The 17492-nt window shown below is 45.2% G+C and overlaps 1 protein-coding gene across 1 annotated transcript; it reads left to right on the forward strand.

The window, feature by feature from the left end:
* Window positions 1–9336: 9336 nt before the first annotated feature.
* LOC134640751 (putative olfactory receptor 8G2) lies at window positions 9337–10287 on the forward strand. Its single transcript, XM_063492650.1, has one exon. It carries the CDS (start codon window positions 9340–9342, stop codon window positions 10285–10287), a length of 948 nt encoding a protein of 315 aa, XP_063348720.1. The 5' UTR covers window positions 9337–9339.
* Window positions 10288–17492: the final 7205 nt, after the last annotated feature.

Raw genomic sequence — 17492 nt, forward strand, 5'->3', positions numbered from 1 at the left:
CGCCGCCATGATTCTAGCCTACGTCACAGCGTCATATGTGCTTTTTACATCCAACACAAAAACTGCAGTCGTGGTGCGGCCCGGGCATTTTGACTAGAGACCGGCCCGCCATTATAGGAAAAACCATAAAGCTTTTTAATGAAAACAAACGCTGTTGTGACAGTGATGTACACTGTTTGGATGGTATATATGTATCAATCTATCAATCGTTTGTTGAAAGATTCAGATAATTATTTGTTAAAAGCGAGACATTTTAAATGAGAATAAGAAAGTATTTCTTTGTGCCCCCCTCTCCCTGTTAATGCCCTACCTGGCCCCCTGGCAACACTTTGCTAGACCCACCCCTGCACATTTACCAGCTGTCAGCTACCTAGAAAAGGATCCTGGTGTTATTTGTCTCTCAGAAACAGTTCATAACTTCAACTCATTCATGTCACCTAAAAGGTAAACCTGTTTCTCCATCACCTGTTCAGCTCTGATGATTCAGTAAGGACATCTCCTGGTTTCATCTTCATGTTTCCCTCTCACCACATATCCAAACCGACATCATGACCAGCAGCTTTACAGCTGTGGCTCCAGCAAACATCAGCTGATACTAGAAATTAATATTAAATAAATTCTATCAACAGCTGATCAAGCTTAAACGTGCTGCTGTTGTTTAGCGCGACATCCGCTGGTTTCCTCTTTCTGGCGCAAAGTGGGCGATAAACAAACAAGAGAGAAAAGCCGATCAGCTGATCATTGATCAGTTTCATGATTGAAGGAGCAACAGGAGAGGGAGGGGGAGAGAATGAGAGAAGAAGAGGCAGCTGCAGCGTAACGACAGAATAACTCCAGCTATCCTAACAGAAGCTATAGTCTGTGTGGAACTGGTTTAGCTTTCGTCCGTCAGATACACAACAAAGCACTATTTTTGGTAGAGCATGCTAGCGGGCCGTCGTTATTACCGTGTTTTTTGGAAAATACGGCACACTTAAAATCAATCCTTTGATTTTTCTGAAAATCGACAGTGCCCCTTATAATCCCGTGTGCCTTATGTATGAACTCTGGTTGTGTTTATGACCTCGAAACGATTTTATGTGCTACACGGCGCTCGAAAATCTGTCAAATGTTTTAGTACGACTTTGCTAAGCTACGAAGCCGCACCGCTTGATGGATTGTCGGAGCATTACGGCTATCGTAGGCAGGAGCCTCGCGGAGTGATACGTACTGTGCTTCAACATAATATTACCGTATTGTGTGTGTATAACCTCTTTTTAAGTTTTGTGGATATTATACATGGTTATGCTGAGGATATGTCGGCCAGTTTCCACTGGAAATGCCTTTTGGTTAAACTGTCAGCAAGGAATTTGCATTTGCACTGTTAAATTTTTATATAACTTTAATGCACATAAAAAACAGCTGCTTGTTTAAGTGAAAATACATTGATGGGTTTTTTTTGCACTAATAAAGTTGTGGAGTTGTAAAGTATTTTGTCTAGTGTCAATTATATCGTCAGTTATATCGTTATCGCAAATTTTCAAATGTATATCGTGATAAATATTTTTGGTCATATTGCCCTGCTCTAGTGTCTGTCTCCTGAATCCAGCTGTGCAGCAAAGACACAGAATAAATCCAGCTTTGTGTCTTTTTCCATTCTAGCTGAAGTTCGGGACAAACTGTTCCTTTTCAGCTCAATACGAAACGCATAATATTTTCTCTGAATACGGAACGATTCCGTTTTTTAGGGGACGGTTGGCAACTCTACTAACTAACCTTATGAATAAAATAAAGTTCACTATCAGTAACATCATAGCACCCACCCAGCTGTATAGAAACTCCGTCATGCTAGCTAGTACGCAGTACGAGTTATTGTAACTGACTGTAAAAAGTCAGCATAATGAAAATAAACTCCACCTAAACTTGGTTTATATCTGACCCAGATAGACTGCAGGTCATAACTTCTTACCTGAAGTTCAGTTCACCTGACACTTGGCCACCTCGGGTCTCTCCTCCTCCTGCCTCCCCTTTCTCTCATCCACCTGCTGGCTTCCACCACTTGCTAATGTTACTGAATCTGTGGACGCTCCGTGATAGCCACCACACGAAGTAACAAATAACGACCCTATCTAAATCCCAGTAACGATTAACGCATTCCTGATTTTGGCATAATAACTAGTTAGTGCTCGTTACCACAATAATAACGTAGTTACTGTAACGCATTACTTAATAACGCGTTAGTCCCAACACTGGACATGACACACCAGCATCTGAGTCTTTACCTCATCCAGCACACAGCACATTTTCAGAAACCACAAACAGAAGATTTTAGCTCATACATGCATCACAGCTGCTCTTTCCATACAGCCTGACCAACATGGAAAAATTCATTAAAAAGGGTTAGAAGTGAAGTTGACATCTCTGTGTAGGCCATCCAGGTGATGGTTGTCTGAGGAGCTTGGAAGGAAAAGCGACTGGACTTTTTAAAGTTTCTTTTTTTTCTTAAATATATATTATTTTTGGCCTTTTACCACCTTTGTTAGACAGTGCAGTGAAGACAGAGAGAGAGAGGCGAACACATGTGGCAAAGGGCTGTGGGGTGGACTAAATCCCGGGCTGGCCGCTCTGAGTCACATGGGGTGCCGTACAGGTTGGCTGTAGCTCAGGAGGTAGAGCAGGTCACCTACTAATTGGAAGGTTGGTGGTTCAATCTCCCTAGTATGTATGCCAAATATCCCTGGGCAAGTTATTAACCCGAAGTGTCTCTCCGATGCATCCATCGGGGTGTGAATGTTAGTTAGTAAACACTTAAAAGCAAAGAAGACAGTGCTTGTGTAAATGTGGCATGTTGTATAATTAATACTTTGAGTACTCTGGGAGAGTAGAAAAGCAGTACATAAGAATCAGTCCTTAGATGTAGGCCTATGGTTAGCCGCTCACCCCAGTGAGCTAAACTGGTGGTAAGAAGCTTCTTCAGTTCTAACACCAAATGGTGGAGTCTTAGGTATTCAAGCCTTAGGAGGGTTGTTGATCCGCTATTGATCATGTGACCCATCACATTAGCCAAGTTGTGAAAAAGGTTGTGGGTCATTACCAGTAGAGGTTTGGGCTGAAACCATTGTGAGACCTTGCCTCGCCCTATCATGTGACTTACTGAGATCAACTGACACAAGATGTGAGAGGGCATTAAGGCATCTGGGAAGGATCCCAGAATAAATCGGTGTTGTAAGCCCCCCTCTGTTCATAGATGGTCATTCATAGTGAACACTGATGACTTCTGTCAGTTCTGAATGAGTTTATGTCCACTGTGAAATTAAACAAGTCCAGATGCTTTCTGTTCAAGTCCTTAAAAGTTTAGCTGACCTAACCCCAACAGGATCCTGCTGTTCTGCAGGTTGTTAACCCTGTAAAGTCTGAACTATGAAATAATTGCCAGAAAATTAAACTTTTTGGAAACTGCAGTTTTTATTGAACCTTCTGACAAATTTTTAAAAAAAAATGGTAGAAGACAATACATTCATAAGTTTGAGTTTGCATCATTTTTGCCACCTTAAACATTTCTGCTTAACAGGATCAGCTGACCGTGGGGTCATTCTGTACATGGATCATTCCAGATCCATGTGATGGTCCATCAGTCTCAATAACCTGTGTCAGTGTCGTGTCTGTGATGTAGAGCAGCAGGAACTTGGTGGCAGATCTGTTTCTGATCATTCACTGCAGGAAAGTTCACAAAGTGCATTCTGGGAAAACTTTCTGGCTCAACTTTCTCTTTTTGAATTTTGCAACAGTTCATTAGAAATGCTTAAATCAGTTGATTTGTGAGGGGGGCAGTTAAGAGGCACTCGCTGACTTTTAGTGACCCACTTGACATTTAGGTCAGGGTTCACTGAAGGCCGGGTTCAGACATGGGTTCACGTTTGGCAGCGACGACGGTCCAGTGTTCTCTGAAGGGAGTGAAATTTCTACCACACAAATGCAGCCTTTAATAAAAACGCATGTATAAAGGGTTTTGTGTTTAGTGCGAGCGACGTCAGCTCCTTTAGTTTATGGCCTTTTTCTTCTTGTCTCAGCCTGCAGTTAATCATGTGACAGACTCTAAACCCTCAGTGGCCCTCAGGCCTGCTGTGTGTTAGGAGGCTAACGTGGCACTGGGATCAGTGCCGTCTTGGTTCGAGAGTTAACTTTTAGTTATTTCCACAAAAGACGAATTTAAGACTTTGAACAAAGTGAGAGAACTTTTCTGTTGAAGTAAACCTGCAGCGGCTGCTGATGCTGTAAGAGTTACATCATCACTGTAACCGGTAGATTAAAGGTCATCTGTGCATGTAAACATTTCTGTCCCTGAGGTGTCTCCTCATTAGCCACAGTTTCCTCCAACTCCCTCTGATGCAACTATCTGTGAGTGCTTTTGACCAGAGAGACCAATCAGCCGGAGCAGACCTCAGCTCTGGTCTCAGAGGGCTGACCCCCCTCAGAGGATCCATCCATGAAGACACACCCTGCAAACTTCATACAGACTTTCTGAAACACTGCTCCAGCTTTTTCCTGATGTTGTAGAATGTATGTGTTGTCCATATTTATGTGGACACCAACTCTGAACATCCACCAGCTCACTGCTGATCCAGTTAATGTTGCACTTTAGCCACATGCTAAGAAACAGATAAGTATAAACACTTTACAGAAGACTTCAAAGAGTCACACATGCAGTTTTATTATGTATATTCCACATCGGTGTAAATAGGTATAAAAGTTCATAAAAGTGTTACCAACGACCTGGTACATCCAAACATTGTCCACTCCTGCAGTTCCTGGCGTGACAGCAGTCTTCTGCTTTTAATAATGGCCTCCTTCACATCACTGTGACCTCTTTGGGCTGCATAATGAAAATTCACAGTCAGCAACCCCGACGTCAATGCCTGGAATCAGCAATAGGCCACAGCTAGTCGTGAAACAGCTGTCATTGTTTCAACTTTGTTGTGACCAGTAGGTTACAAAAAACAACAAGAAAAAAAACTATTTCAAAATAACAGGTGGCATCTGACAACAAGACAAATATCGTAACAAGTTATGAGAAGGTTTTCTTACATATTGCACCGCTGAAACAGAAATAGGCGGTATGTTTCCAGATTAAACCCGTGAGGTCATCATCAGTGATTATCCTAATCCTATGGAATCAAAATACATTGATGTGCAAAAATCTTCATTTCTTTATATTCAGCCATGTGGCCACAGCTCCGTACACAGCTTCAACAATGGAGCTGTGGTCCACTCAGCTTCCCTCAAAATGCTGTTGAAGCTTTGCAAGATCCAGGAATTGAAGATCTTGTGGACTGGACCCTCTGCCAGATACTCCCAGCACACCCTCACTTTATGTTTAGATATTCTAATTGTATCCAGCATCCTCCCCCTCTACCTGATCTAACTTACCACCAGCTGGTGATCAGTTGACAGCTCTGTTCCTTTCACCCGGGTGTCCAGAACACATGACTGCAGATCTGATGATTTGATGATCACAAATTTGGTCATCGACCTGTTACCTAGGGTGTCCTGGTGCCATGTGCGCTTATGCACATCCCTATGTTTGAACATGGTACAGACATACAGACATCCGGCAACAATCCCCCAGCAACACAATAGAATATCTGTATCTATTATTGTACGATCTACTGTACAATATAAAGTGCCTTGAGGCGACTACTGTTGTGATTTGGCGCTATATAAATAAAATAGAATAGAATAGAATAGAATAGCTTTTTATTGTCACTGTACATGTACAGTGAAATTGTGTGTGTTCAGCACCAACTGTGCAGGAATAAAAATATAAATAGTAGACAGCAGGAATGAATAACAGACAAGGGGAGTTTATATACAACAAAAATAATATATAGAAAACAGGACGTGTGGGATCTGATTGACCTGAGGCACCAACCAGAGGGTAGCAGGTGGTGGGCGTGGTCACCTGTGATGGCCCTGGTTTACCTGAGACAGGAGGATCAGGTGATGACCTCCAGGGGTGTCAGAGGGCAGCCAATGATGTTTTTGGCCGTGTTAATGACCCTCTGTGCAGCCTTCCTGCTCTCAGTCGTGGCCCCTGAGGAGAGCATTCTCCACCGAGGAGCAGTAGAAGGCCAGCAGCAGCTTCTGGTCCAGGGTATTCGTCCTCAGGACACAGAGGAGGTACAGCTGCCGTTGGGTCTTCTTTTCCAGGGCGATGCTGTTGTGGGTCCGGGTGAGATCAGCTGAGATGTGGGTGCCCAGAAACCTGAAGGTGGAGACAGATTCCACCTGTTCTCCATTTATAATGAGAGGGGAGTAGACCTGTCTGTGTCTCCATTATGAGTCCATTATGAGTTCTTTGGTTTTAAGGATGTTCAGCTTCAGGTTGTTCTCTGAGCACCAGCAGGACAAGTTCTCTACCTCCGTCCTGTATCCTGTCCTGTATGCCTGTCTGAGAAAACTGTATAAAGTGTGTAGTGAGGGGTTTTACGGCCTTAAAACATCTATAATTATTGTAAAAAATAAAGTTGGCTACTTTGCGGATTTCACCTATCGCGGGTTATTCTTAAAACGTAACTCCCAGGATAAAAAAGGGACCGCTGTATTTTTAAAGTCCGGTAGAATTCCAACCACATAAGCTAACGCAATTGTTATTATTATTTTTTTTGCATATGAAACCGGAGGAATTGTAATTACAGCTTACGTATTCAGCTTGTCCAAGGTCACGGCATATGGCTTTGCAAAAATTGCATAAAAAGCATTTGCATCAACAAAAACATAATATTCCAGAAACATGCTTTGCCTGTCTGATCAGCTGTTCATAACACTTCCTACGCTGGAATAGACGTCAGCATGATCTATCTGATCTGCCAGACAGAACGCCTCAATCAGGAACTGGAGGCCACCCTCCGCTGCGTCACTGCCTCCAACCCCGCTTTCTGGTCGACGTTATTGCCATGGGCGGAGTATGCTCACAACTCCCTCACTTCCTCAGCGACAGGTCTCTCTCCTTTTGAGGCCTCAATCGGCTACCAGCCTCCCCTTTTCCCGGAGCCGGAGGCTGAGCTCGAGGTCCCCTCCATCCAGCATCCAGCATCCAGGGGTGGTGTCATGGTCTGGGTGGGTACCTGTAGGTTTCCAACTGCGGCCCTCCTCCTTTGGGCGGAGATCGGTTGCTCCTCCCTGGCTGACCACCTGTGGGCAATTATTCCAGCAGCATATAAGACCTGCGCACTCAATCATCGCCTGAGTAGCTGCTATCCCGTGTTAGTCAGTGGTGTGTTATTGCTCTGTCCGGATCCTGTGTGAAAACTTACCTGTTTTTTCCCTGCCTGCAGAGTTGACTCCTGGAGTGAGGTTCTCGCCTCAGTCATCCCCGCTTTCCTGGACCTGGGCCCCCAGCTGCTGGTACAGCATTGCCAACTAGCCCGCCTCTCACCTGCCTGCCTCCCCACGCCTCCACCTCACCTCATCCGGGCCTTGCGCCCCACCTGTCCCCTCCACCTGAAACCAAGTAAGGCAACTCAGTTTAACTGTGGAGGATCGCTGATTGACTGCTGGACCCCTCTGACTGTGCTCTCCTCTCATTACAGTGCCCCGGTCACTTCATAGTACTTTTCCCGGCCCAAGCTTCCACCTCCCCACTGCCACAGCTGCTCTGCTGCATTCTAGAGCTGTTTAGCTTTCCTTTAGTTGACTAGTTTTGGCTGCGCGCCCACTAGTGTAGTGGCGTCGTTTTGATTTGGCTGGTGTTTAATTGTGGGGAAAGAAATAAACCTTTTTGTTCACTCACTGTCTGTCTTCCGGTTTGGATTCTGCACTTGTGTCCATCCCTTTGACCTCGTGCTGCTGGGCCGTGACAAATAGTTCATTTTGATGCACATGCTGGGTTTTTTTTTTGCAAAATTGCATTATAATATTTATTTTTGTTTTTCCTGCAGTATATAAAAATCGGTGCATAAAAAAAATAAAATTATGAAGACACTCACAATAAATATCCTGTGGTTGGAAACTTGCAACTGCAATTTTTTTGCATTTACAGTTTTGAGGGATGTCCCTCTGAAATTTCTCTAACTAGAAATATGTGTAAAAACAAAAACCCAAAAATGATTTTCTTTTTTTTTTGTAGTTTATGGCACTTTTTTGCAATTTATGTAGTTATTGTACATTTAATGCATACATATTATTAAAGTTTGGGATATAACAGTTGTATTGACGTATAGCAACTTGAAATGCCCCCAAAAATGGCACTACAGCATGTAAAAATATGAAGAGAAGCTCTGGTGGACTTGGATCTATGGTAGGTCTTAAAGAGTTAAGAGAGGTGGGCATGGTGGCATGACTCAGGGAGAGTCAGGGAGCGGTTGAACAGATGGTGCAGGAAAGTAACCCTCTTGTCCACACAGAAAAAACCCAATGTGCAGGCAACAAACTTGGGGATACAAGAATACCCACAATTTCCGAGTGGCATAGAGTCCAGCCCGCTTCCAGGAAACTCGTTCCTGGAGCACCAGAAACCAAGGTGAGACAATCCCGACTATATGTAACCTGTCCTTCTCAGCCTAAAGCACCAGCTCAGGCTCCTTTCACACCAGACAGGCAACATTCCAGGTTCCTAAAGCCAGATTCATCAATCAAAGATCAGACCACAGAGCTCCCACCATGACTACTAAGCAATCCAGAAAGCACTCAACTTCCTCAGCCCCTTCTGCAAGTGTTAGTACTTACAGGAGGCTAGCCCGAGTTATTGTTTTTAGGCCCTGTGAGATCACAGAGCGGCCCCTCACCAGAACCAAAGTGCTCTGGAGATCTTACAAGGGGCAGTTCGCCCCTGACAACAAAGCTCCTGGGAAATGCACCTGTGGATGCACAAGCCTTTCATTAAAGTTGATCTGTAATGAAATTCTCATGAAATAATAACCTAGCATGCTTTATTTTATATCATTTATATTATTATGTCACACAGTGATTATTCCAGTCCTAACTGTAGAGATGCTCCCGGTGTCAATCACCATTTTACTCAGAGAAGGGCCATTGGTTTCCTCTTGGCATGAACTGGACCAATCAATCTTACTCTTCTTAGCTAATGGGGGGTTTTTTTGTGTGTGGACTCAGTCAGTTTGTGGAAGATCATAAAAAGCTGCACCCTTGCAGCTTTTTATGGGTGGAAACACCTGCAGGAGTATTCACAGGTGAGCAGGTGAACAGGTGAGGTGGTGTCTTTAATGCAGGTTTTTACTATAAAAGGTTCAGAGAAAAACAAAACAACTTTTGTTTCCAAATGTTGCTGAAGATTTTGGGGGTAATTATTTGAATCACACAGTGTCATCTTTTTATACTTATTTTGTGACTTAAAGAAAAACTATGCTAAATGTAACTTCCTCTCCTCTGTCGTATTTCATTCTTGGAGGTTACGTGGATGTTGGAAGTTTAAAACTCTCCTATTTCTCACTAACTACAATATTATACATCATGATCATTGCTGCCAACACGTCTCTGATTGTGGTTATCTGTGTGAACAGAAGCTTACATGAACCTATGTACATGTTTCTGTGCAGCCTGTTTGTGAATGAGCTGTATGGTAGTACAGGGCTGTTTCCGTTCCTCCTGCTTCAGATCCTCTCTGATGTTCACACTGTTTCTGCTCCTCTGTGCTTCCTGCAGGTTTATTGTTTGTACACATACGCTGTCATTGAATTTTGTATTTTAGCCGTCATGTCTTATGACAGATACCTCGCTGTCTGCTGTCCTTTACAATACAACGCCATAATGACGTATTACAAAGTATTTCTCTTTATTATTTCGGTATGTTTGTTCTCATTTATTAACATGTTGATTGGCTTATCTTTGACCCTCCGCCTGACGCTGTGTGGAAACACCATCAACAGTTTGTATTGCAGTAACTATCTTATTGTTAAGTTGGCATGTTCAGGTACAAAAGTGAATAACATTTATGGACTTTTTAACACCGCTGTCAGCATCTTAGTCCCTCTGCTTCCAGTCCTTTACTCCTACATTAAAATACTCATAATCTGTTTTTCTGGATCCAAACAGGCGAGACGTAAAGCCGTCAGCACCTGTGCACCGCACCTGGCCTCACTCTTAAGCTTCTATTTTGGGTGTTTGTTTGAAATACTTCAGAGCAGGTTTGATATGAACAGTGTACCCAGCACACTGCGAATCTTCCTGTCTCTGTATTTCCTCATCATTCAACCACTTTTCAATCCGATTATGTATGGGACACAAATGTCCAAAATAAGAAAAGCCTGTAAGCATGTTTTCTGTATTAATGGGTTTACTGGTTATAGATAGCAGATGTATAGAAAAAATAGTCTTTTGGTGATATATGTAATATATGTAAAACAATCCCTCTCGCCCCTGCAGGCGGTCTATCCTTTAAACTCGGGTCCTCTACCAGAGGCCAGGGAGCGTGAGAGTCCTGCACAATATTTTAACTGTACACTTCATTGGGTTCCTAAAGTTGGACTTTGGATTTTGATTATCTTAGCTGTTCCTAGGACTGCGCCAATTTCGACAGTGATCTAGGCTGTTGTTGCTCGGATCTGCTGGATCCACTTGCCCAGCTTGGGAGTCACTGCACCAACTGCTCCGATCACCACTGGGACCAGCGTTACCTTCACCCTCCACATCTTCTCAGCTCATCTCTGAGCCCTTGGTACTTCTCCATTCATGTATATATATATATATATTACTTTATAATATAATATAAATATCATAATAATACAATAAAATATAAAGTAACAAGTAAGTTATAGTCATCTGCCATGACCGGTTGGGGTGAGCAGATGACAAAAGGATACACTGTGGAGCCAGATATGAATAATAATTCGAGATTAACACTCAGTGCATCATGGGGTCTCTGGGTGTAGAGGGAGCAGACTCGAATGCAAGTCTCCTTTTGAAATGAGATAGTGAATTTATTTACATTGAAAGGAAGTTAAAACAGTTCACAATCTTCACACAGTGGCGCAGTGAATTCTCCCAGCTCTCAACAGTGTGTGACGGTGACATGAAGACAGCAACTCCCAAACGTTAATTCCCCGCCCACGGTACAGCTCCCGTGTTCTCCTCTCCAAGATTCTTTATTTGTCACATGCATAGTAATGCGAGTACAACACGCAGTGAAATGTGTCCTCAACTGTGCAAAAGAGAATATCATATACAGTAAGTGAATTAGATACAAAAGAGGACATTATGTGCAATAAGTAAGTGAATTAGATACATTAAGTAAATAAAATAAAGTAAAACAATCTGGAAAAATCTGCAGCAGCGTTCTGCTGTATGGATCACTCTCTGAAGAGCTTTTTGTCATCAACACAGCTGTTCCCAAACCAGGATGAGATGTTCTGTGTGAGGATGCTCTCCACAGCGCCTGCATAGAAAGTCCTGAGGATCTCTGGAGAGACCCTGAACTCCTCAGTTGTCGTAGGTGGTACAGGCGCTGCCTAGCCTTTTTGGACTGCACCTAAATGTGGGCAGACCATGTCAGGTCTGAGGAGATGTGGACACCGAGATACTTGGAGGACTGCACCCTCTCCACTGGAGCTCCGTTGATGATAATGGACTTATAGTCTCTGTGCTGACTCCTTCTGAAGTCCATCACCAGCTCCTTGGTCTTGCCGACGTTCAGCTGAAGATGGTTGTCCCGACACCACGATGCCAGATTCTTCACTTCACCCATGTAGGCCGCCTCATCGTTGTTTTTTTTGTTTTTTTTTTTATGTCTGTCCCATTTGGATCTTTAGCCGTCAGAATTGTTGTCTGAAGACCAACAAGGATACCAAATGGATTTATTTTGCCAAATGGATCATCATGGCATTGCCGTATTAGTCCATTTGATCAACCTTTGTTGTTATTATTTATTTTATTTTCAGTTGTTACAGATGAGACAGACATGACTGGGGGATAGGAAAGAGAGGAACGAAAAGAAAAACAGAAGGGAAGAGGGACAGTGAGAAAGGGCACTTACAAAGACAAGGAGAAAAAGAAAAAAAAATCTCCTGGATCACCTGTTGAGAGAAAAAGAGAAAACAAGCAAAAAAAAAACAAAGCAACATACTAAACACAACACCATCCCGTTAATCTAGCTAAGTGTGAACAGCAGTAAATACTAAATATTGAATGTTGTTGTGCAGCACAGACAGCGCACAATGTGCTTTGAAGTAGCAGCTAAGAAAGGTGTAGTTTATGTCTACGAACAGTGAACACCCGTGTGCACACCCGTGTGGATCAGCGCGCTTGTATACAAAAGGTTTCTCCATGTAACGGTCTGCTAGAGGGTGTAGAGGGTCATAGCCCCGTCCCCCAGGGCATGAAGCAGGCATGGAGAAGATCCAGGCTTCAGACATCCAGAGGCCCCAGAGTGCGAGAGCCCAAGGTGGACCACCGGAGGGGCATCCGTGCCACCCTCCTGGGAAGGGCTGAGGAGATCCCCAGACGAGGGGTCACCCAGTAGCCACGGAGCAGAAGCCAGAGGGGGCTGCACTGGCGTGCCCGCCGGCTCTGCCGGCAGCCAGCTGTGCCAGAGTGAACCGAGCCACAAACCCCGAGGCCGGAGGCCTGACCGAGCGACAGGCACCAGGCCCCGCCAAGTAGCCACCGGGAGTGAGCTGGTGCATACCTGAGCGCCCAGCCCCGGACACCAAGAACCACCAATGCACCAACCCCTGAGGGCATCAGTCACTGGCAGGGAGTGTGGTGAGGGGAGATAGGCCTCCACACTTTGGAGGGCCTGGGTGTTCCCAGAGAGGTGGAGTCTAAGACCCGACCTGACATATAGACACAGACAAACAGGCACACACAGACACAAACATGCATTCCCACCCTCATGCACACATATACAAACACTCAGCACTCACCCAACTTAGTAATAGACATACATGGACATGTACACACAATCACACTCCCCAAACATACTCTATACCCCGGGTCCAGGTACCCTCACCCCCAGAGGGGGAAACGGCACCCAGACCCAAGAGATGTGACCCTTTCCCCCGGGGTGGAGGCAAGCAGACCGCCCCAGGCCTCGCAGAAGCAGGGAGGCCAATCGGACAGCCAACACCTTCTCCCAGCCCCCTGCCCCGATGGCTAGTAGAGAACGGGGGTGTGTGAAGACCCCATACCTCCCTCCTCCCGCTCATGTGTAGTGTTGCTGCGTGTTGTTCTAAAGTGCATTTAAAACAAGGGAGGGCATGGTGCTGCTGCCGGAGAGCAGCAGGTGTTAGCACGGCCCCTCCCGAGAACCCTCAATGTCTACATGGATTTAAAATTGAGAGGTGGGCACCGGTGCCAGAGGTAAGGTTGAATACACAGACCGTCCACTGGACGCCGTTAACGTGGTCACCCTCAAGGCCCTATGTATATGTGTGTGTTATGAGAGTGTGAGGAATGTGGATGTCTACGTTGTGGAATAAAATTGAGGCACAGGTGGCCAGAAGGGGACAGAGGGGGGGGAATGCCTCCCCTGCACACTGGTGACACACCCGCACCCCAAGGCCCTACCTGTGTGGGTGGGTGTGGTGGAGCGGGAAGAGGGAGGCAGCCGGGGATGGGGAGGAAAAGAAGGGAGGGGCAAGATGCCCCTCCCTAGGGTCAGCTCCCCCGCTGACCCCAGTAGGCACCCCCGTCCTCTGGTACCCACCAAGGCAAGGGAGCCCAGGCCCATCCAGACCGGGGCCTACGGTAGCAGCACCGCCAAGCCCCACAGGACCCGGGGAAGCCCACCCCACCCCACCGCAGAGGAAACTGTACCCACCCCAACATTCAATCATCTCCCAGACTACACAAGACAACAGACACCCAGGTTAGGTTTATTCTCCACCTCTCCTATGTCTCTCCCCCACCTGCAGAGTGGACTTCTGCAAGGATGGAACAACCTCCCTGCCAGTTGAAGAGCCCCCCAGTTAGGCCGATGCACCAGAGGCCCCCTGCGCCAGGGCTGAGCCCCCCTGCGCCAGGGCTGAGCCCCTGTGCGCCCACCCGCCCACAGCCTCGGCGACACACCGACGAGGACCGAAGCCCCCAAGGCCCAGCCAGAGCCCCATCACGGAGACGAAGCACCCCCGAACCCCAAGCCCCCCCGCCTGCCCCGGATCCACTCAGGGGCAGCCAGGCTACCAGGCCAGTAACCTACGCCTCATCGTTGTTGGAGATGGCACCCAGCACCACTGTGTCATCAGCAAACTTCACAATGGTGTTGGAGCCGTGGGTGACCACACAATCTGAAGTGTAGAGGCTGTAGAGGACCCCTGTACACACCCTTGTGGCACTCCCAAGTTCATGGTGGTGCTGTCGGGGAGACACACCTACCCACCCTCAACACCCTCGACGGCTGTTGAGTCCAAGATCCCTCAGCTTTGTGAACAGTCTGCAGGGCACTTTTGTGTTAAATGCTGAGCTGTAATCAACAAACAGCATTCTCACATAGTTACCCTGTTTCTTGTCCACGTGGCTGAGGGTGGTGTGCAGGACGTGGCCGATGGCATCCTTTGTGGATCTTTTGGGTCGGTAGGCAAACTGAAGCAGATCTGTGGTGTTTGGGATGGAAGAGGGGATGTTCTATCTGTCCACCCATGGTTTCTGATTTGGGAATATCTTGACTCTCAAAATGGGGATGATCTCCTCTGCTAGCATGTTAACGAAGTTTACTGCTACTTCCCTAAACTCGTTGATGTCGACTGGGCATGACCTGAACATGTCCCAGTCTATGTTGTTGAGCGCATCCTGTAGCATAGCGTCTGATTGGGCAGACCAGCGTATCACCTCTTTCGTGGTTACTTCATCCCTCCATATGTTTTGTTTATACTCAGGAACAGTTTTGGTCAAGTTGCTTGGAAAACGTAATCAGTAACTAATTACTGATTACCTCTCCAAAAAAGTAATCCCATTTCTTTACTGATTACTTCAAAAGTAATTAGTTACCTGATTACTTAGTTAGTTACTTTTTAAAAACATGATACACACCCTGAACATAATACACACCCTAATAAAGCAACAGATCGTTCAGCCCAATTCTATTTTTTCTGCATAATCCATCATATAAAATGTAATCAAATGGAAAAGTCTCTTTTTAAAATTTGTTTTATGAGTTTTAATCTTTTAACTTCATGCACATTCCATTAAGCAAAAATTAAATTATATGCAACATTCTCTGACTGAAAGAAATTTGTTTAACATTTAAACTTATTTTCTGCATATTCCAGCATATAAAATAAAATAATGTTTTGTGTTTACACTCACTGTTTCAAATACAGTGAAACCCCGATTTACGAAATTAATTCGTTCCCGAGGGTCTTTCGTGAGTCGGAAATTTTCGTAAGTCGAAGCACACATCGCGCCTTTTGAGTGAGGCGATGCTGAACGATAGGCTATAGGCTAATTGCTAACTAGAACAACAATACGTCGTTCAAGTGGAACAGCGAAGCGCAATTACGAAAGCCAAGGGGTTGTCACATGATTCGGAAGGCATTGTGGGCATTGTAGGCTCAGCCAATCAGAGCCAGCGGATTTCGTTACACAGACATTTTGCCGTAACACGGGCAGAAATATTGCCGTTCAGTGCCTTTGTAACTTGAATTTTTCGTTAAATGTATTCGTAAGTCGGGGTTCCACTGTAGATGCAAGTAAAACACAGCAGAAAATAAATAAAATCGAAGACTCAGGAGCACTGAGTCCTGTTGCTCTCAAATCTATTGTCACCTGTTTAGCAGGAGTGGTGCAGGTGGAGGTTTTCCAGGCACCACAGCGGTCATGTCAGTGGGAGGATCCGCGGGTTTCTCTATGAATGTCACATTCCCGTGGCAGCGTGCTCGCTGCTCACTCAGATGTTTAGGGAGAGTTTTTGCTGTAAAAAGAAGTTTGCTTCCCATGCAGTGAACAGCGGACACTAATTTTTTTCTCACTTTTTACGGAATCTAACTCAAAGTACGGTCAATACTTCCACGCTTTAAACGCTGCATGGTTGTACTCTCTTCCACACTCGACATATTATCTGTTAGAGTTGATTGTTTTGAGATTGTCATTTGTGCAAAGCCACATGACGATTGCTTCTATGTGTCCTAATATGGTTGTCATTGTGCAGAAAGAGCTAGACGAAAAGAAGATTTATTTTAAGCTTTATAATTTTTTGTAATTTTCCACAACAAGCATAGCCAGCTACAAGTTCCTGTGTTTATAGTTTAGCAAGACGCTCACTTCTGCTTTTTTTTTTTTTTTTTTTTTTTTTTTTACATGCTTTGTGCATGTTGGTTCGTTAAAGGGTCACATCATAAATGGTGACTGGAAGTGTCTCCCACACACACACACTTCGCTCACACATACGCTTGCCTTAACCATCACGTGGTTAACTGAACTGTGTGTAACCACAGTTGTCAATAAAAGGACCAAAGGGTGAAGTCAGGTTTGGACTTGCTTGGATAGGCGATGTAGAACATCTAACTAGTATTGCTCATTAATGCTGGTTTCATATACCTGTTCCAAGTAGTACACTGTGCATGCACGCAGTGAGAAGTGTCTAACGCTAGGCCCGCCCCCAGGAGTCGAGCTGCTTGCATGTAATGTCTGCTCAGTTACATAGTAAACAAAGCTTGCAAGAAATCAAGAAAAAAGCGTCATTACTGAACATCAAACAGGCAAGTGGCAGCACTGCTCTCCTTGACGCTCCCCTTACAAGTTAAACTACTGTGGTGTCTGTGTGGTTGCTTTCAGTAACAGTTTCTGTCTTAGCAGCAGGGTTGACTTAAACCCAGCCTTTCCATTGTTGAGCTGCACACATCTGTTACCAGGAACGTCGCACACGGTTACATCATTGTCATGAGACACTCTCGCAAACAAAATTACGGTTTAGTAATGCAGTAACGCAGCGTGCTTACGGAAAAGTAACAGTAATCTAATTACATTTCTTGCGATAGTAATCCCTTACTTTAGTCGTTATTTGAAAAAAGTAATCGGATTACAGTAACGCATTACTTGTAACGTGTTACTTGTAACACATTACTGCCCATCTCTGCTGAGGAATGAGGAAGATGGCGTTGTGGTCAGACTTCCCGAAAGCCGGGTGTGAAACAGCTTTGCAGCCCTGCTTGTATGGCGTGTAGCAGTGGTCCAAGATTCTATCCCTCAAGTCGGGCACATAACATGTTGATAAAGGTTCGGCATGGCTTGTCCGAGGTTTGCTTTGTTAAAGTCTCCTGGGACACTGAGGTACCTGTGTGCGCTTGGGGATGTAGACCACTGGGCATGTAAAAAGGGCAACACTTAATGCTCAGGTATTCCAGATAGGGCGAGCTGCCGCTGGAGAGAGTAAAAATTCTCCTGGCGTCGCACCACTTTCTGTTTACCATGAGACACACTCCTCCACCTTTGGTTTTGTTCGACTCTGTCTGACTGTCTCGTTCTGTCCACGCGGAGCACTGAGAATGAATCCGACGGAGTTACGGCACGGTCCGGCACGGTGGGGGGTCAGCCATGTCTCAGCGAAGCACAGAATGTTGCAGTCC

This window comes from Pelmatolapia mariae, linkage group LG14 (assembly GCF_036321145.2).
Source record: "Pelmatolapia mariae isolate MD_Pm_ZW linkage group LG14, Pm_UMD_F_2, whole genome shotgun sequence".
NCBI classification, from domain to species: domain Eukaryota; kingdom Metazoa; phylum Chordata; class Actinopteri; order Cichliformes; family Cichlidae; genus Pelmatolapia; species Pelmatolapia mariae.

What these genes read in the sequence shown, in the direction of transcription:
- LOC134640751 (XM_063492650.1), top strand. Translation starts at nt 9,340, where the DNA reads ATGCTAAATGTAACTTCCTCTCCTCTGTCGTATTTCATTCTTGGAGGT.